The 22,067-nt window shown below is 36.4% G+C and overlaps 2 protein-coding genes across 2 annotated transcripts; one reads left to right on the top strand and one right to left on the bottom strand.

The window, feature by feature from the left end:
* The first annotated feature begins 1,880 nt into the window (after nt 1-1,880).
* Nucleotides 1,881-5,262, top strand: LOC147866440 (mitochondrial outer membrane protein porin of 36 kDa-like). Its single transcript, XM_087316882.1, has 7 exons — nt 1,881-2,027; nt 3,679-3,754; nt 3,823-3,890; nt 3,992-4,102; nt 4,195-4,281; nt 4,364-4,572; nt 4,650-5,262. The coding sequence occupies exons 2-7, from the start codon at nt 3,706-3,708 to the stop codon at nt 4,954-4,956; spliced, it is 831 nt and encodes a 276-aa protein (XP_087173008.1). The 5' UTR covers nt 1,881-2,027; nt 3,679-3,705; the 3' UTR covers nt 4,957-5,262.
* A 2,079-nt stretch (nt 5,263-7,341) lies between these two features.
* Nucleotides 7,342-21,791, bottom strand: POK (Vps52 / Sac2 family). The gene is made up of 20 exons (XM_087316883.1): nt 21,570-21,791; nt 21,264-21,358; nt 18,744-18,801; nt 18,565-18,660; nt 14,543-14,644; nt 13,376-13,459; nt 12,949-13,029; nt 12,687-12,830; nt 12,429-12,520; nt 11,025-11,106; nt 9,838-10,023; nt 9,649-9,764; nt 9,500-9,558; nt 9,101-9,201; nt 8,952-9,002; nt 8,702-8,881; nt 8,372-8,506; nt 8,073-8,144; nt 7,938-7,995; nt 7,342-7,718 (listed from the first exon to the last, which is right to left on the bottom strand). The coding sequence occupies exons 1-20, from the start codon at nt 21,771-21,773 to the stop codon at nt 7,414-7,416; spliced, it is 2,301 nt and encodes a 766-aa protein (XP_087173009.1). The 5' UTR covers nt 21,774-21,791; the 3' UTR covers nt 7,342-7,413.
* Between the last annotated feature and the right edge of the window lie 276 nt (nt 21,792-22,067).

Genomic DNA, 22,067 nt, shown 5'->3' on the forward strand with positions numbered 1-22,067 from the left:
TCACATCTTCCTTGGTTCAAACCCCACTCAAGTAGCACACGCATGTGTTTACACAACAATGGTAATTGCATTGAATCCAATCTTAAATATACAAAATCTAGATGACGACGAGCAATGAAGAAAAGTGTGTCACATATGATATAACCTTTAGATGGCCAATGAATACAAGAATACTTTTTAACATTATCTCCTTCCTAAGGAGAAACTCTTTCCACATTAGCTACCTTTAGCATGAAAGTAGTTTTTTTTATGGTGGAGGTTTTTTATGGAACAAAATCTAGAAACTATATTGTGATTTACTTACAATTTATGCATGTCTATTTGAATTTGTCGATCAACCATTTGCATTCGCAAACTAGACATTGTATCACATTGTGATACTCATGGAATGACGTCTTTCACCAAAGAAGAAGATCATGTGGTTAACACAAATAATATTGTATTGTTGGGCATGAGTTCATATTCCTCTTCGGTTTGGTTCACAACCACACTCTTTGTGGTGATCTTGAAAGGTTATGAAGTGGGATTGAACCTTTTCAGTAACTAGTAAAAAGTTACATGTCAAAAGGTTCTGAAGTGGGATACAAACACTTAACCAATCACATAGTCTACACCATATGCTTCAATATATAGGTTTATTGATGTTTTTGAATTATAAAAACCAATGTTTTTCACATTATGCTTTTAGCATGTGATCTCTTGGTTTTTTGTGTTTTCTTTTTCTATTTCATCACTTCCAAAAGAGTGGTGGAATAGACATTGCCTTTGAGAACCTGCCCTTAGCAAGATGTTAAGTAAAATACATGTCAAAAAGCAAAGGGAAAAACATATATTTGGGGTTGAACTGTAGATACCTTTTAAAATTTATACCCTTGCAAGCCTCATCGACTAGCAAACGAATAAGCACACGAATAAAATGAAAAGTATGTTCCAAAGGGGTGTGTGTGTGTGTTGTATCAATGTCTTTGAGAACATGACCTTAACATGATTAGATAACGTGTGTCAATCTAGACGTGAAAAAATATATATCAAGGTCTAATTGAATGCAATTTTCTTACCCTCAAAAGTGTTGTCAGGTAGCTTGCGATGAGATGAACAAACAAACAAAACTTAAAGCTACTCTGGTAGGGTGTGTGTGTCAACACCCTATCTCTAAGCGTCAAGTAGTATGTGGCAATAAGCGTGGGAATAAATATATCTCGAGGCTGTACCAATCATTGTCATTTTAACTCCGAGAAGTGTTGTGAACTAGGTAACAATGATCAAAATGAATGAATCGAAACCAAAATGAAACCCCCCAAGAGAAAGAGCGGGAGTTCGAGAACTGAACTAGAGAAGCCGAGTTTAATAGGTAACATCAGGCAGAGAACACGGTGACCCATCTTTATTTATATATGGTATCGAGGAGGCGGATGCATTCGCTAGTAGTGTTAGCATGTACTCCTCACGAGTGATGCCAGCGGGTGACGACCGGGACAATCATAGGTGGAAACAGCTAAAAAGCTGCGGGGCGCAACCCCCCCTCCCCCCTCCCCCCCAACCCCCTCGGGTCCTCGTGGTCATTAAGCTGCCAAATGGACGGGGTCATACACGACGAGTGTATATACATATATGTACATGTGTGTGTGTGGTAGAGAGAGAGAGAGAGAACGTAACTAACTAACCAACCCTGGCACTCGGGCTCCTCGTGAGCTGTCCGGACGGGTGTGAAATGGGGAAGGTAAAATGAACGGTTAGTATGAACGAGGAGAACCATTTTCTAGGGTTAGCTCTCTCTCTCTCTCTCTCTCTCTGTGTTTGCGAGTTACTGTGACTCTCTCTCTCTCTCTCTCTCTCTCTCTCTCTCTCTGTCGCTGTGTGTCTTGTCTCTGTCTGACTTGGCTGGAGAAGCTTTCCTTCTCCTTCTCCTTCACTCTCTCGCCATCGCTGAATACCTAAGCTCCCTCTCCCCTATTCCCTGTCATTCATTCGGTTGGCTTCTCTGCCTCCATTCGATCGCTTCCAGCTCCGGTCCTGCCTCTTTTCTGGTAAGTTTCTTCTCTTTCTCCTCCTCCTCCTCCTCCTTCTCTGTGTTGTTGCCTGCAGTCACACGAACGAAAAAGTAATTTGCTTTGTGTTTTTACTCCATCCTTCCTCTCTCATACGTTCTCTTTCTTTCTTTCTTCTCTTTCTCTGCATCAAATCTTCGTCTTTGCTCCTGTTTCTGCTCCGATCCCTCCCTTTTTCATACGTACGTTTTCCTTTCTTCATTCCGTCTCGCAGCCTCAGATTTGTCTGTCGTTGTGTTCCAATACTCTTACTTTTACGATTTCTTTCCCTACATCCCAGCTTCGACTTCTGCATGTATGTCTTTCTGACTCTTCTCCTATCCTCTCTTTCTAGTGCGCATTCTCTCTTCTTTTTTCTTGTTTAAATTACAGTTTATCTATAAGTTTCTATTTCGCCTCCGATCTAACTGTCTCCGTCGTCATTGTTTATGTGTGTTTCTGAGCCGATCCTTCCTTTTCCACACGTTTTGTTGTTTTTTTGTTTGTTTATGTGGCAGTCTTCTCTGTCATTGTTTCTTTCTCTTCTATCTCGTTCATCGATCTGCTGCTCTCTTCCGGATACATTTATATGTTCTCTTTCTCTGTAATGCATTCGCCATTTCTGCATCAGAAAGTTGTCTTTGTTTTGGTTCCATTCATTCTTGCTTTTGTTTTCATCATCACAGCTTTATTTTTATACTTTCCTTCCGATGCTGTCCACCAATCCTTTCTGCTAATCTTTATCTCTACTTAAAATTTTTCTATAAATTTTTACATAGCAAGCTATCAATTTGTTTTGCTATAATATATCTCTGATAGCTTCCCTCATTTTGCTGCATCAAAATATTTGCATTTTCTTTAATCTCTTTGAATTCCAATGCGTCACAGTTTTAGTATTTTCATCTTTCATTCCCGCATTCGTTTTGTGGGATTGTAATCGTTATTGTTTGTTATCGGTTTTTTGTCTTTTGAACTTTGTCCATTGTCGTATTTGCGAATTTGGTTTTTGTACAGTCAGTCATCTGAAGCTTTTGATCATCATCCACAGTTTTAGCTTACCTCTTAGTTATCTCCTTGATCCAAAGTGCGTTCGCCATTGAAACATTTCTAGGTATACTTAGATTTGAAATCCTTTCTGGTCTTTCTGTTGTCATATTTGATTTTCTAGAATCAAGTTTTTCTGGAAACGATTTGCTAAATTGTGATGTTTTCTAGCCTGTGTAATGTATTACGCATCTGGAATACTGTGTGATTTAAACGGTTTCACTGGATTTTTACCCCAGGAAGCCTGTTATTTGCTTTTTTGAACAATGGCCAAGTTTCTGGTCTTACTGTCATATTTGATTTTCCAGAATCAAGTTTTTCTGAAAACGATTTGCTAAATTATGATGTTTTCTGGCCTGTGTAATGTATTACGCATCTGGAATACTGTGTGATTTAAACGGTTTCACTGGATTTTTACCCCAGGAAGCCTGTTATTTGCTTTTTTGAACAATGGCCAAGTTTCTGGTCTTACTGTCATATTTGATTTTCCAGAATCAAGTTTTTCTGAAAACGATTTGCTAAATTATGATGTTTTCTGGCCTTTGTAATGTATTACGCATCTGGAATACTGTGTGATTTAAACGGTTTCACTGGATTTTTACCCCAGGAAGCCTGTTATTTGCTTTTTTGAACAATGGCCAAGGGTCCTGGTCTTTTCTCAGATATTGGGAAAAAGGCAAAAGGTATGCAACCTTCGTGTAACATCCTTTATCTATGTTAGATCTAATTTAATTGACAACCATTTTTCCAGATACCTTGTACAAGGACTATAATTATGACCACAAGTTCAGTGTTACCACTAAAACATCCACTGGTTTGGTACGTGATTTTGTAGTTTGAATAGTCTTATACCTAATGTAAATGTTTGAGCTTTATTTGGGATGTTCTGACATTTATGATATGTATTCTCTTTAATTCAGTCTTTCACCTCCTCTGGAAGTAACAAAGGTGAAACTTTTCTGGGAGATGTTACAGCTCAGTTTAAGAAGGAAAATATCACCACCGACTTGAAAGTTGACACAAAATCCAATGTATTCTTATTTTTCTGAGAAAAATTTCCTTTCATGTTTTATCTTTAGAAACATATTGACGATTGATAGATAATTTTAACAAATTGTTGCAGCTGTTTGCAACTATCACCGTGGATGAGCCTACTCCAGGGTTGAAAGCTGTTCTTAACTTTACTGTACCTGATCAAAAGTCAGGCAAGGTAAATGAGGAATCAGAAATTTAGCCAATAGATTGTACTATTGTATTTTCTATTTATCGTAATGCTAGATTTCCTTTGACAGCTTGAACTGCAATACAAACATGACTATGCTGGTGTAAGCACCACTGTAGGTCTCACTCCATCACCTAAAATAGAATTCTCCACCGTTCTTGGATCGAATGAAATTGCCCTGGGTGGTGAGGTTGGGTTTGACAGCGCGTCTAGTAATATTACAAAATATAATGCGGGACTTAGTTATTCAAAGCCTGATTTCACTGCTGCACTGTTCTTGTAAGAATCATTCTCGAGTTACTGTTCTTCACAATTTGATGGCATTCCTAATCGAATGTTTTGTTTGTGTTCCTTAGGGCTGACAAAGCAGACACTGTGAAGTTTTCATATGCACATGTTCTTAGTCCTATTACAAATTCAGTGGTTGCAGCAGAGATCTCTCACACCATTTCCAAGAAAGATAATGGATTCACTGTGGGTGGAAGCTACATGTTGGACCGCCTCACAACAGTAAAGGGAAGAATCAACTATAATGGGAAGCTGGCTGCTTCTCTTCAGCATGAATGGGTTCCCAAGTCATTTGTTACTCTATCTGGAGAAGTTGATGCCCTAGCATTGGACAAGAAAGCAAAGCTCGGACTATCAATTGCATTGAAGCCTTGAACCATCCATCGGTATATTATTAACAATGATTAGATGATTTTTGATTCGAATAACAACGTGCAAACCATCTCATGAACAGTTGTGTGATGATCAGGCAAAATGTTTGTTTTTTGGTAGTTGCTTTCGTCTACTGCTTCAGACAGTCGTCTGATTACACCACTGCATTTTCTGCTTAGCAGAATAAAAGGATATTGTTTTTGCCATAAATTCTCGGTGAATGTAGGGATGGATAAGAATGCTCATTAAATCTTTTTTCTTTAAGTGGGGATTCTCCCTCTATTTAAGGAAGAAGATTCATTTTCTGAATCTCATGGTAATTCTCGTGATCTCTGTTCAATATGTGTTTTCAGCTGCATTGTTTGCTGCACCTATAGAAGAATAAGGGGAGTTTTTCACTGTGAGCTTGCTAATCTGAATACAAATTCTGGTTTTCTATGGAATAACTCCTTTAATAATCAAGATGCAATTGATTACTATAGTGCTATTCACTATTTAGCCTATTATATGGCGTTTTTCTATTTTTCTGGCTGTCATATTTATTGATCTATTGTTAAAATATAGAATTGTGCACGCTAAATTTGTTTTTTTGAATGAAATTAAGTGAAGAAACTAGTGTGTTAAGGGAATGAGGAATGAAAGGGAATTGTAATGAAAATATGTATTTATAGTTCCATCTATAGATTTATAAACTTGCATTTGTTCTTGCATTATGGTATCTGTCTTTCACATGGTTTCTTGGTTTTGGTTCCCCTCTGAAACAGTTATCAAGTCTATTGTTAGCAGTTAACAAGGATACATGAGTATGCAATTAGTTTGAGGGTGGGTGTTTATGTTATTCTTGCCCTCTAACAATCTAGAAATTTGTAGTGACAATAATGATCTGTACATGCATTTGCATATGCCATGTTGATGTATTGCAATTGCTTTCTGTACTTCTATTACATTGTTTATTGTTTTTCTTGTCCTCTGTAACAATCTAGAAATTTACTGTGGCAATTAGAACCTGTATATCCAATTGTTTATGTAGCGCAAATGTATTGAAATAGCATTATGTACTTCTGTGATACTGTTATTTTTGCCCTCTTCTATGTCAATTTACAAATTTATAGTGATAAGAATATGTTTTCATTGTTATTCTTACCCTCTAGAAATTGCAGTGGCAATTAGGATCTGTATATGCAATTGCAAACGACATGTATGTATTGCAATTGCTTTCTGTACTTCTGTTTCCTTGTTTATTGTTTTCCTTGCCCTCTATAACAATCTAGGAATTTACCCTGGAAATAAGAATCTGTATTTATCAATTTCTATGTGGTGCTCATGTATTGCAATCGCTTTATAGGTAATGTGTGCTGCCATAGTAAAGTCTTTGAAGTCTTTGTTTTTGTTGATATCAATCTACGTATTGACAATAAGAAAGACTGTCTTGGTTCTTAAGTCTTGACTAGTGTAATTTTATTGCTAAATTCACTTTTGATCAAGTAGCATTTTTTTACAGGTACTAGGTATCCTATATAGTGCTATATGTAGCTCACGTTTGGTTGTGAATGTTATAAAATCCTTTCTAATTAACGACTACCATTTTCTGTAATCCTGGTGTTATGCTGATGACATAATCCCAGTGTTTTAATCACATGCAGTCCTAGAAAATCACGTCAATGCCAGTGCACTACATGGTTTTTGCAGCACAGGTTAAAACTGGGAAACGTTCAAGCTATGTCTCCTTGGAAGGACCATGGTAGTCACAAATGATGAACCCTTATGATATTGTACACTACCTGAGTATGGTGAAGGAATAGAAGATATTGGGTAAAAATCTACTTTGTACTAAGAAAATAGTTTGCACACATTAGCATAAGAGACTGAACCCTTAACATTAGCATATGGGAAATAACAAAATTGCACATCACCATAGACCAAGAAAAGGAATGTCAACACTATGAAGATTCAAGGCACATGGGTCAGTCATATCAATCTTTTTCTTTGCATTGCCATGTTGCCAAATTCCTCATTATCATATTGCGTGCATCAACTGATGAAGAGAAAACACTTTCACAAACTCACACGATGTGCTAGGTTTCATGTTCTTGATTTGAAGGTGGTACCCATATAAGTATTATTGAATCACCAGACCATGTTATTTATGGGGTCAAATTACCTTCAGTAAATGTGCACGCCTAGAGGTTAGTTGTAATGTCAAATAAATGTGTGATGGGTCCAACTTCAATGGTGCAGTTCTAATGGTGAGGTTTTTTCCACCTCTATGTGGTAGTTTTAAGGGGTGGTCTCTTTTAAGTCCGAAGAGCACTCTACTTTTGTGAACTGAAGATGAGAGAGTACTTGATTTCATGACAACCCCACAGTTGGAAGATTTGCATTAGAAGATGACCAAAATTTATCGAAATATAAATGATAATAGAATGTAAACAAGTGATGTAGCGGAATCTACTCTATAAATTAGAATGTCCTTGAGTAATTTTTTATTTCATACATAATAGAAGCAATTGATACCAAGTCCTTATTGAGTGCCGAACCCCCCTCAATTCCCTTGATGCATTCTGAGAGACGTGTGTAATACAGAAGAAGTTGAGTCAATGCAAGTTTCAAGATATCCATACCACACAAGAAGTTGCTAAAAGATGTGATGATATCTGTATGCATGAGTTTTATAGCTCCTTTCCATCGGTCACTGAAATCTTTTACTAATGGCTCCACTTCTTCAATCTTGATGGGCTGCCCACTATTAGAAAGAGACTCCTCACCTGTAGCATTAGAGAGCAAAACTCTCAATGAAAAGGAGAAATAATGTGGAAACATATATACATTGACAATGAATATGCTGGTCCATGGTGTAATTGTATATGGTATATGCAGTATACAAGCATGATATGTGTGACAACATTGCTATGAGTGATTGAAATCATATTCATAACAAACAACTTCATCCACACTCTGGTCTTTACAAACAAGTTTTTTTGTACCTGCTCTGGTCTTCACAAACATAATAAGCTGCTGAAAATGCTCCAAAAGGAGAGCTTCCTGTAAGCAAAGAACACAATCGGGTTACAAAACATTTAACACGCAGTATGATAATGTAAAACTAAATGAAAGTTTACCACAAACACAGTCGTGGTAGATTTGAGCAACTCTTCAAACTGTTGGGGAGTCTTTCCCCCTGTTCCAGCTTCCTGTATATTTAAGTTTTTATTGGTTTTATTCAACATAGCGTAGGCTACATTCATTCAAACATCTATGCACTATAAAACCCTCTTTTTGAAAAATATATCAGGGGAAAAGAGAGCTGCAACTACAAAAATCAATATCCACATCTCAGGGAAAAATTGCACTCTAATTAGCTGTTTCCATCACTTATGTATGAGGAGATTGTAGTAGAAGCAAAGGTATATAAAGAAACCTTGAAAACTGCAAGGACCATATCATAATTGTTTATTAGAAATACTGTCTGCTGTTTCTGGTGTTTGAAACATCTCGTTAACCTGACAAGCAAGTCATCAATTGCTACTCTCAATCTGTCCAAGTTCAATGCAAGCTGCAGAGACATGTAAGTGGTTAGCAGGTTTGTTGAAACGAAAAAATAATGCCTGGTGTATTATACAAATTATGCACAGAGGTTCAAAGCATTTAAGAATCAGTGCTAGCCCATCAATAATTTGCTTTATGCAGATATTGATCTGCAATGTATTCACCAGATCTACTATCGTATCAACAAAAAAAAAACTCCAACCTGGCCATCGCCATATTCTACATTCAGTTGAAGAAGTGATGCTGCAAATTCCGCATATCTTCGCATTACATAATGAGGATGCACGTCATCTTCCCATAATGTTCGAGCATTTGCAGTGCGAAGGCTAGTTAGGTGCATGTCAAATACCATCTTGAACCTCGGCCACAACATGATATTGACCTGTTGTTACTTATACATTAAGTGTATGGTAATTGACATGTTCTAATCATTTTTGTAACGAAGACCTAACCTTATCGAGATAAGAATCTAGACAAGGCACCCGTCTTCTTGACATTGTAAGCTGTTCCACAAATAACGAGAAAGTAAGGTATGTGACATACAAGTAGGCTTGGAAATCCTTGACTAATGAAAACCATCTTAAATTATGTGAATCCATGCCTGATGTTGATGGGTAAGCCTAATCATTAACATCAGTCCAATAGCATCAAAATTATTTGGTAGAACTGAGTTCAGATGTTCATCTATAACTCCAAATGGCCCTGCACATGTATAAGAATTTTTAATTTTAATTCATGATCTAAAAATACATGCTTGATAGAAACAGCTACCAAACATCAGGTTTCAGACCCGAGAAAATTTGAATGACTTTTAAACAATGCTCTAAAGTCCAGATATTTGGAACACAGACAAGAACTGAACAAAAACAGATATTCATGACAAAACATCCCTTCACAGAATACTAAGTTAAAGCAACTACTTAAACCTTCCTATTACCACTGCAGATATTTAATCTTTCTATCACTCTGCATATGCATGCCCAGTAAAAGCCACACGTACCAGAAAAAATCTCATAGAAGATGGCATCTTCAGCAAAGAAATTATAACAGAACAAATACCTGCAATCAAGACAGTTCAAACACAATTGCATGCGCTGTGTCACAGTGAGTATCTAAATAAGATGCAATCAAGGTGCATGAAAATATTACTCAGATGTAGCTGTATCCATAAGCAGCTTGTGCAAACTTCGGAACAGAACTTCGTAAGGGTACTTTGTTCCACTTGCTTCTACAATATGCGGTATCAAAGCTGGTTGCTCAACCTCCTACAAAAATAAAAGATAAAATTTACTCTCACATTGTCATTGTAAATAGGTGTCCATAAAGCCAGACTTTTACTTGCAACACTTTTGCTCTATCTCCCAGAGCAAAGACAGCTGAACGGTTCCGTAGTGGTTCCCTTGACCTGGAAAAGAGACCGACACTTCTCGTGTCCTCAACACCAATTAAATCATTTGTTGTTGCGATGTCAAGCTGCACCTTCTCTAAAGCTAGTATATATGTCCGAAAATGTGCACTTAAAACCTGCAGAGTAAGATTTTTATTCAAGATAAGAGAGAATGAGATCATTTAGTCCTATAAATGATCATATCATGTAGTTTCCACAAAAAGCAAACTATACCTGCATGTGAATGTTTATGAAGAAAAAGAAAGGATAAGATATTAACATCTATAAACATGATTGACAAATATTACAACCATTGATGTGAACTTGTGAATGCAAGAGAAGAAAATTTTCTTTCTACTCTACTTTGATAAAACTAAAAAAGATACATTTTGTTATCATCCTGGGTGCTCTGGAACAAAAAAAACATATGAGAAAGCAATTGGGAGGCCAGAAACATGACATGTGGAACCATCTGAAGTTCTATTTCATACGTTTGCAAATGAATGCGTATGTTATGAAAACTTATGTTTTTTTTTACGTTTTTTACGTTTTACCTTATAATAAATAATGAATACAAAAGCATGGTATTTACCATACTTCGAGGGTTTTACCATACTCGAATGATCGAAACATACTTGAATGTGAATGCATGTATGGTACGTACAGTTCATACTGTGTGGAACCACAAGAAATATAGAAAAGCATTCTCTTACAACCAGCATGGGTACAAGTGGATCCTAGGGAATCTCGATCTACTTTGAAAGGCCAAACTGAAATAGATAGATAGATATTTTTTTAACGTCCACGGTAGACAGATTGCAATCTATAAGACGGGGCCTAGCCCATGGCAAGGATTGAACCTGGGTTCTCTACATTTTATGACTCCAATGGTATGGTTTAAACCACCAGCCATCAGCCAGAGAGAAAGAAAGAAGAAAGATATATTAACGTCTTTTAAGAGGCCAGAATGGCCTATAAGACCAAACAAGAGATTACATCTTAAGAATTGTCTCCTCCTTGAGAACAACAAATCAAAATAGAATAAGTATTACTCAGTAAATATAAAAGTAAATAAGAGAGAGAAAGAAGAAAGAAAGAAAGATATATTAACGTCTTTTAAGAGAGAGAGAGAGAGAACCTTATTTAATGTGTCAACATAAGCTGCCCGGACCTCTGGGTAGACTTCTTTTCCATGTTCCCGCAAGAATGTGGCAATATACCTAATCAAGAGGAAAGAAAGATATAATGTCTGGTATAAGAGCAAACAAGAGATTACATCGGAAGTGTTGTCTCGTCTTTGAGACCAAAAATCAATCAAAGTTACACTATACGCAATTAAAAGGAAAAAACATTATATGCAATTAAAACTGCACGTCTGCCAAAAGAAAAGATGGGGAAAAAATCAAATGTTGGCACAGTGTAATATCTTCACCTTTTGATCAAACATATTAAGGAACGTAAGATCATCTACACGTCATATATGATAACCCAGAAAAGAAACCATAAACCATACTAAGTCCAAAGAGCACACTTATTATATATAAAGGATACTACTTTCCAATCTATTCCTTTAGAAAAAAGCTACCCACCGTGGAAATTTACAAGTTATCAATGAACCCTCTGAATAATATTATCAGTGATTTGTTTTTGGATGCTGAAAAAAATGTTCCAACAAATGTGACTCTAGGCCATTTCCCTTGTGCAAATAATTTTGGAAAATCTCGCTTAAGTCTTGCAAAATATGAGACTATCTTATTAATGTGTCATTTGCTTCTTTTCTTCAGATGTACACAATTGGAACCAAGTTATATCATTTTGCAAGTGATCTTCAACTGACTTTTGGTATTTAAAATAGGACTTGATAGTGGCATGTTGGTCTTGGCTAATGCTAAGCATTACCGTTTGTTATATCATTTTGTCGCCTTCCAAACAAATGGTTATCACATTATATATCTTGCACGATAAAATAATTTAAGGTATTTATTTGTTTAGTTTTGGCATGGTTAATATGCCCATCTCTAAACCCCACTTATATTGGCATATAAATAAATCTAGTGTGATTAGAGTCATAAATCAACATTGGATACAGTACACTAGCCCAGAAACTTGAGCAGCTATCCAACCTGCTTCTGCCACTTAGGCACGAAGTCCCCCAGACATACACCATTAGAGAGAAATTCTCACAATGATTGAGCTCCATCTGAATAAATACCTTCACTTGTACAAATTCTCAAGACTGGCTCCTTGGGTCATCAAACTTGAAGTTGGCTCTTGAAGTTCTTCAACCTATTGTAAATCATCATTCTTCTTCTACATTTCTTCTAAAATCTCATATTTGTGTGACTGAAAAGTGAGGGAGAAAAATAGAAAAAGAGCATAACAGCCTATGACTTATTAAAGATTATCAGGAAATTATTGACATTTTCATCCAGATGTATGGGTTAAGAAAAGCATGGCTTACCACAAGAATAAAGCCACAATAAGAAAAAAAATACCAAACAAAATAAAAAGAGAACAGAAGAGATAGTTGTTAGAAACATACTTATACTTTAGTAATACATTCTGCTGCAAAATCTGTATATTTGTCTTTGGTTTTCTAAGCGCAAAAAGCTTTTGCATCATAAATTCACGTGCCTGCAAAGTAAGGATGTTTTTATAACTTAAGGCAAATTATAGGAAAGTCTATCTTAATTGGATATCTAATATTTAAAAAATAATGCAAGAAATCTATTCAAAGTAGATAGAATGCAATGTGATTTTTAGATTCGTATGAGTTTGGTTCAAAGACAGAAAAACTAACTTTATATATGGCCTTCAGACGTAATTTTTCTAGTTCCGATTCAACATCTTTGTAGGCTGCAGAGTGTTTAGCAACAGGATCCTCAGCTAAAAAGCGTAATTTCGTACTCAACATTTGAAGGTTTCTCACATACTCCTCATTAACCTGGAAGAAGCACATGTATAACCAATGTTAAGCAGATAGAAATCATCGATTTCCATCTTAAAAAACAGGCATCATACATCATCCAATGCCAGTTAAAATTGAAAACTTTTATTTGTACCTCCCCATCAACAATTGTTTCAATCATATTTGGTGGTATCACTATATCCTCCAGAAACCTTGAGAGTTTCAATTCTGCAACCTGAAATAATTCACTCTCTTATTGAAGCTTCCAAATTTAGGATAAACATAACAGATATGTGACAGCTCAAACACATAAAAGTACTGGATCAGGTGACATGCAGTTGGGCATGGTATGGAGCATACATTAATATTGAACAATGAGGACACACATAATACATGACCATAACCATTTCAATGTGCAATCTGTGATCAGTTGGGGTATGTAAGGGGTGAGTGACATGAATTGTTAGTATTTAGGTAATATTTGCATGATAATGCAAATAAGTCTTACCCTCCTGATACTGAGATTTTTTCCAAGTTCAAATGATAATTTTTTATTTTCCAAATTCACAAAAACCACTTACCTTTCTATTCTTTAATTTTAAACCCATGCTCATAGATTGCTCCTGAAGGCTTTTTATCTCTGAGCTGATTGATCCAAGGTCAGCCTCCACACATAAAAAAAGGAAAATAGAAAATTCCTTAAGAAAATATGGATAGCCTTATGGATACAAAAGTTGAAACAACCAGTCTGGAAATTTAAGGACAAAAATAAATTAACAGAGACAATATTTGTAACAAATTATTTGGTTTTCTAGTTTTGACGAGAAAAGTTAAAGAGTATGTTGAGCATCATCCATAGTTCAAAAATATTATAGGGATGAATCGATGTGGTTGCCTCAGAGATCCTCTATCACAGAAACAACATAAATCTCTGAGAATATTAGCCATTTACTGAGCTGATGTTCTAGGAATAACGCATAAAACTTGTCACAAGAAATTTTCAAGCATTACAGTCAAATAGTTCCCTGGTTGAATGGAGAATATGGTCTTTCCTGACCATGTGGCAGTGTAACCTTCTATAAACTGCACAATTGAATACGAGTGCCAAGAGTGGAGATAAGGTATCTCATGCATGGAGAAAATGTCCTAGGGTTTTCTACTTTGGCGCTTTTCTATTTCATAATACTTATACTGAAGAAATGCCAGTCCCATGGAGTAAGGTCTGGGAGATGAGAGCATTGACACCTAGAGGAACAGAAATTCAGGAGAATTTATCTTGTGCTCCACAACATTATCTTAAGTTTCCATAGTTAATCCTCCTACAAGCAACTGGCATATAAATATATTTCGTTTTAATAAGATCGGCCCAGAAACTCCTTAATAGAATGCATTTTTCACTACTTGGCTTCCAATAATGAAATATGTATTTCTGCATTCCAATTTTTGGATCCATGAAGTCACCTTGAACATGTGCAAGAGCTTGCTCTATGGATCTCAACATGGAAGCAAAGTGAATTATTACGAAATCTCTTGTAAAGGAAGTATGACTAGAGCCTAAATAAACTTAATTAATTCAATGGCCATTGCTAGGTGTTTTCTGTAACAAAACTTTAAAAATCTAGGTTTAAGGAAACAACAGACCAATTTATTTTGCAAGATAATAGGAAGCCTGGAATCACATCGAAACCAGCTTTTATATTCTTCAACAAAGAAAGAATAGATAAATTGCACACAAGAAAGTAATATACCTGGAATCCGCCCAACAAAGCTTCCATTTCGGTGAGTATGGAATCACAATCTCGAATTTGTGTGTGGAGAGAAACTAAATTATCACTTTCTTTAATGTAATCCTGTGATGAAATACAACAAAGTCATTGAATAACTCTTGCTATGAAAAATAAAGTATATTTATAATGGAAAAGAAAACCCTCTCTAGAATTATCCTAATATAAACAACATACTTAGGATCCATAGGTGAACACAACATTCCTTACACTTGCATGTATCTGGTGCTAAAATCTAAGAGCCAGATAAAGACAGCAAACATCTACTACTAAGGTATCAGCATCATTACAGAGACATCCACTTTCCTGGAGAATATTGATACTATCCACTTTTCAGTCTTCTAAAAGCTACTGCAGCCTGCACCATAATGGTAACAAGGGCATCCATGCAAACACCATCACAGAAGAATCTTGTTCAGCGAGCACGCCATACATTGCTTATGAGGGCAATCTTATTCTCATATTTGACTCATGAGAGTAATATTGAGCACACATGGATTCATTGTTGAGTAACGTACTCAAGAGGGTAGTTACGTCTCAGATTGAGCTTTGACGCTCAGTTTATTTAAGGCTTTCCATACATCACAAAACAACCTTAGTATTTAAAGAATGTTTAATACGTGCATTTACAAATATTGCGGTAAGTAAGTCTCAACATTAAAACTAGAAGAGTGATTGAATCATTTCATATGGTGGTGCCAGATTATCAATTGGTGTACAGCATTATGTCTGTAAAAACATGAGAATAATCATGCCATCATAGTTTCATGCCAACATGCCTGAGAGGTACTTCTATACAGCAAGCTAACGTTTCACCATTCCCCCTACAATTATGACCCTCCATTTTAAAAAAATTCTCGTATGGATTTTCTAGAAGTACACCATATCATTGAGAATAGATAGGCCAGGGTTGCTTTCATGGTGCTGCCAAGTCATCTTCTTCAGCTCCTGCCCTTATAGACATCGTGTAAGTTAAAAATATATATTATTAACGATATATAGCATTACTTTCAGTCCCTTGCTACAAGTGTCATGGGGCCATTCTAAGATGTTCCTGGTGCAGGTATGGATAAAACCTTAATGGTGTGAGGGCAATGAGGTGGGCATGCATAGTGGCCCTTATGCATGTGTGCTAATATATAAGGGCATGTCCTATGGTACAAGGATAAGTCTGAGCACACACCCACAGCGCGCCTCTCTTCTTCTTCATGACACCTCTCCTCTAATTTGAGAGGGAGAGAGCACACAACCAGATCAATGCATTTCTTATCAATGTTTTGTCGTCGTGGCCATCATATCCACCGCATCCATTGTTGTTGATGTTTCTGCCAACTTGACACCATGGAAGTAGCTCAAACATGTCTGTTTCATCAAATTCACCTTAGCAATTTTGAGATATGTTTCTTTTGTTATGCATAATCTTTGGTCATATGCTATTGAATACATAAAGAAATTTTATCCTATACATATATGTGATTATTTAACCATTAAATTGATTGTACACAAGTACATGAACATATGAATGTACACCTATAACGACTCATTCACTTCTTTTCAATTTCACCTCTCTTTTACACGAACTGATTGAAGTAAATGAACCTAAATTTTTATATATTGCATGTGAACACATATATGTGCGTCCATACATGAAAATAGTAACTTCTTGATTGTTGACACTTGTTCAGTTTTATAAACAAATAACGCCATAAGAACATATAACCATAACACATATCACCATAAGCTCTTATTCACTTTTTTCATTAAATCATAGTGAATTTCGGATAAAATGTATGCACGTGTAAAATACAAGTAGTAAAGTGTATCCCACAGGTCACATATTTGTGTCATTGGGTAGACATAGTTGTACAGGTAGATGTATACATACATAGGTATGCATATGATTTGAATTTATCAGTTTAAATTAAGTGGCAAACACATAATGCTATAAAATACTACATGAGACAAGACATACATGTGTCCATGTGTATGAGATAGACTTTTCTGGAGTCTTGCTCATCCTACCTTCCATTCTGTTGCAGGTTCTGCTACGACCAAGCTTGGAACTCAGCCATTGGAGCCTGAATAACTTGTTTATTCTAGGTAGCCATGTATTCCTTTAGAGTGTGATTATGTAATGCGTGTTTATTTCCAGCTTTCCACATATTGCTCGTTTACAACCACAAGGTTTATATAAGTGTATAGAATCTAAATCATCTGATCATTAAGAAATAAGAAATAGAAATCTATTGTCTAGCTTGAGTGATATCTTTACTTAATAATAACCAACAAATGCCGTACACCCAACAACCAGCCTTTTTAACCTCTTACTGTCTATCTCGGGTTTTATCCAATAAACTATCATAGCATTTGTTATAAATAGTATACCATGATCTATAATGTAGAGTTTCATGCATCTTTAAATGGAACATTTTGAATGCACAATCTAAAAGAGCTCGCTAACCCTAACATAAATTAAGTGTTAAATGTTTTCAATGAGACATAGTTTATCTATGTTTGTTAAATCTCATGTGGTAACCATTTGCAACAAGCCCACCTAACTTTTTCCCATCAGTTCCTATGGATTACTAGGGCCATTCTCAACTATTGACATGGCGATCATTGATAATATCAATGAGAGACTTAATGGTTTTCAAGATAGTTAACCAAACACCTGATGTCTTTGAGCAACACCTACTGGAAATATTTCACAACAGCTAGTTTGTCATCCTCTTCACATGTACCTTGGCTAGTGGTAACTCATTCAACCTATAAGACATAACTCATTGATGTTGGAGGAAAGTGTTTATCAATAATTTTGTCCCTTCAGATGACTATAGCACGTCACTTGTTGGTTCATTTTTCGTCATTCAAAAAAACTTGTTATGCCAATAAGTATCATGAGATGGTCCATAGTATACTTGAAGAGATATGTGATTATTTGCAACTACGTAAATTTGAGGACTTGAGGACACTCTTCGATTATTAGTTCATAGAAAGAATTTCACTACACTTAGTCAAGCTATCAAGATGGTTTTAGTATATGAGGATTGTGGCAAACATATTAGCCAAATCGTTAACATAGGGAACACATTCATTAGTGCTGGTAAGACTTTTGTCAGGTGAGATAGGTCTAAGCAGCCTATATGAAGTTCATGCGAGAAGACCTATGTTTTGGTTGTTTCGGTCATCACCAATTTCCAGACTGTCTAAACAGAAAGAGCAAGGTTTTAACTCAATGGATGAGAAACTGAGGAGTCTCCGACACACAAATGCTGATTTTAGAGCAGTGAATGTGAAAATTCAGAAGTTAGATATGGCTAAGAGAAATATTTGATCCACTATGGATAGAGCAATGTGTTTTGCCAGCAAGAAACATTCTCTAGATCCTTTCAGGTAGGAGAACGGGTGTATTTATTGATTATTCCCCATATTGGCTCTGCTATTAAGCCGCCTAAACTATATTCGAGATATTGTGGTCAGTGGATGATCATAAAGAAGATATGTGAGTTTGTCTATAAACTAGATTGACCAGAGGAACTTGTATCCATCTTGTGCTCCAAGTAAGTAACCTGAGAAGTGTTTACTACATGAAGATAGTGTGGTGGAATTACAGAGTACTCAAGTAGTTGACCTGGAGTCAGATCATATCCTTGATATCCAAGACAGGAAATTGAGGAATTGTACTTTTTGTCATTTCTGCCTCATCATTGTGTTCAACACAACTCTCTTCCATTCTGAAAGCAAGAGAGAGAAGAGAGGGAACACAAGTAGGTCATGGCAACGAGTCTTTGTTTAAGATTTATTTCAATGCAAAGCAACATCCAGTACGGCAACATTATCTGCAAATGTGAACATGCAGCAACATTTTCTGCTAAGAAGATGGCCATTGATGATGCAGCCTCACAAAAGTTTGAAATAAAAGGCCTACTGTTTAATATGCATGACACATTTAAAAACAGAAAGTATGTTGCACAGAAGTTCACTACCTGAATGGATTCCAACTCTACTTGACGCAATTTCTCTTCTACATCTCTTGCATATTCACGAAGTTCACTGCCTTTACCCAATATGCTGGCTACAGCCTACATCAATTCATTAGCAAACGTAAATTTACCATGCATAATATTATGTTTCACTATTGTTCCAAAATTAAAACAAGTGTCACCTGTTGGCTTTGAAACCTCTCTAATTCCTCTTCCAAACCCTCCAATGAAACATCATCACTATTTACATAAGCTAGCATCAGTATGTCAAAACCTCATATGAAAGGGCTATTCTAACAGCAAGAACTCATCAAATAATGCAATTCATAATTATCAGCATCTGTCGTTTAAGAGATATAGTGCAAATTTTGATTCAATAATCTTTTCTACCAAGTAACATAATTATTGAGGTATTGACTGCAATTCACCCCGATTGACATATGTGGGTTTTCTCTCATTTATTTCTGGCGCCAAGATCTGATTCCTGAGACCTCTTCCCATCACTCTCTCAACCTTCATCTCATACTTTCCCTTCCCACACTCATCCCCCGACTGACAGCTAGCTGCGCTCCCTTTTCCCTTCATTTCTCTTTCCCATCTTCAGACTTTTCTATACTTCTGCTCAATTTCCTCCTGCTTCACTGAAATTTCTTACCTTGGTGTGGTGGATCTCAATATATGGCTGACATCAAACCATATTTTAACCCTGCATTTCGTCTCTTTAGAGAAATGTGTCATCCATGCTTCCTGTTTTCAAACCATGCTCTGCATTATGATAAGTTATCAACACATTGAAAATTCAACGTGTTCATCTATTACAGTTTCACCCCAATTGATAGATATGGATTTTCTCACGTTTATTTTCTAGTGCAGAGATCTGACTCCTGAGACCTCCTCCATTGTTCTCGCACCCTTCAGCTTGTACTCCCTTTCTACACCATTCGGCCTACTATTAGCTAGCTACCCTCTCTTATAACTTCATTCTTCTCTTTGCCATCTTCAGATCGTTTTATATTTTTGGTCAATTTCCTGCTGCTTATTTGCGAAAAATTCTTGTCTTCTTGTGGTTGATGTCAATATATTGTCAATGACAGCTGCACAGTATCCATTGCACATGTGCAACTGATCAGATATATCCTATGTGCCCCATGTTTACCATCAGAATTCCTTGATTATGTTGACTTCTTTTTTTCAGGAAAGGAAATTTTAAAAACTGTAGCACAGGGTTTCCTAATGAATCACACTTGATATCTACTGGATGAGCATTAATAAATCATAAGAAGGAATTTGTGCCCACCTCCTTCAAGTTCACAAAACGAAGATGCAAATATGCCTAAGCATAACAGACATTTTCCTTCAATGTGCTTCCATGCAGGGCATCAGATCAGCAATGGGTGACATGCCAGTCCATAAGCTTCACAATTAAAGGGGTTTTTGAGCATGTCAAGAGATTAGAGCATGTTTAATCTTGACAAAGCTAATGCCCCCAATGTCAAGGCATGTGCATCACCTCTAATTATTGAACGTTGAAAACCCTCTGCCCAGAGTCTATCTCCTTTCCAAAATGCTCACATGTTGCAGATCACTATGCCTTACGTGTTGCCCAACACCACAGGCCCTCATCCAGAATTCCACGAATATAACAAAAATTCCCCTTTCTTATGATTGGTATCCTTGCCAATATCTCTAATGAAAATCCTGGGAATTTAGATCTTTTGGATCTCAAGTAACATCATGCTTGGACAATACTTCCAATTGACCACCAAAACATTGTCACAGAAAGAGTGTCACAGGTGATGCAGATTGTGCTTTTCTCTTGGTTCAAAAGTTGATTCAGCTTAAAATCCTTAAAATCCAAGATTTCCTCAAGAGAACCACAGAATCATCACATCCAACGCAATCTTTCGGGTGATTGACAAGTAAAAACGCGAATAGTAACATTGAGAGGTAACTTGATTGTCTAAATCATGCATTTGTCACTTCAAGGTGCAATCAGAGTTTCTGGCACCAAAGGTGCATTCAAATGCCTTGCAATTTGCAGGAATCTTCACCATATAAACAAGTAATACAGAAATCGCTAGAATTTCCACCATAAAGTAGAATAATGTCAAGAGACTGCCGTTAAGCCTTTGAGCACAGTAGCAATAAGTGGCATCAGCTCATAAATGTACATAAACACGAAAGGAATGCCTATGCATATCACAAGAGAAGATTGACGTCAGCTTGACTGCATAAAGTACATTCCCGGGGTTCATTCCATGCAGTCTGTCCATCAGTCTTAGAATAATCTGAGAATGATGCTTTTTGCTAGTATCAAAAACAGTTGTCAAAAGTGTCCAATAAGCCCAGGGTGTGAATGCACCCTTAGTTACAAACAACAACAACAAATTGCACATCAATACCAACTGCCATCAAAGCATGGCACTTCCACCTGTATTGCTTTATATTTATTTAAAATTTTTAATCTGTGTGCAGTTTTGTGTTATTTGTATAGTCCTATGGGAAGTTAATCATTTGCATCCTTTTGTACCCAGTGAATTCAACACAGAAAACTATTCGATTTGCAATCTTATTGTTTTTCTAAATATCAATCCAACATGTGGTTTGTAAGTTATATAATCCTGTTAGAGAATTCTAAGCACATATACAGTTTTGGAAGCTTTAATATTTACAAGTAGAAAATTTAAAAGGATTGATTTAACCTGCCAATATCCTCTCCAAATGTGAGATCCCCAGCAGTGATATGCAAATTAGCTGCTCTTTGCTCTGCCTCAGTTAGCTCCCCTTTCTTTTCATTCTATTCAACCACAGAAAACATCAAGAGATCAGGGAAATGTTAAAAGTATGAAAATAGATGTGATAGATCATAAATAGCAAAATGCATTTAATCCAATGTCTAAGCACATAAATGTGCGGTGAGATAAAAAGTGCAAAAGCCACCCAATGACCTCATGCAAGAAAACCATTTTACTGTTTGTCCATTGTGAAATTTGACATAGATATGTTACCGGTGATGAGAACAATGGTGAAGAAAACAAGCGTCCAAGGGCTGCTTCTGCATACTCTTCAGCAGAAAGTTGACCAGATTCAGCAGCAGTTGCCATGTTACCATCACCTTTGCCATAGTTAGCACTGATGTCAACATTTGTAGAGTTTGACAGGATCTGGCGTGATGAAGGAAACAGAGGAGGTACCTGAGACACCATTGCCATGTCTCAGAAAAGGGAAACTGCATTCAAGTAAAGGAATAGCCTTTTTAATATAATGTTAAAATAGATGCATATATTAACATCTCTAAAACGCCATAATGACTGATGAGACTTAACAAATATTACAACTGCATGTTGCTTATTTTAACTCAATGCGAGTAACACATTGCAATAGTGCTCTCTTTTTGTCTACTCATTGAGATAATAATGGCCTGTGAGACCAAACAAAGGTTACAACTGCTTATGTTAACATATCACAACAGTACCTATAGATATATCATATATATTTACATCTGT

The sequence above is a fragment of the Azolla caroliniana genome, unplaced genomic scaffold (assembly GCF_043228905.1).
Source record: "Azolla caroliniana isolate FFs.n. ecotype wild unplaced genomic scaffold, voAzoCaro1.0.p SCAF_3, whole genome shotgun sequence".
In the NCBI taxonomy this organism is placed as follows: Eukaryota; Viridiplantae; Streptophyta; class Polypodiopsida; order Salviniales; family Salviniaceae; genus Azolla; species Azolla caroliniana.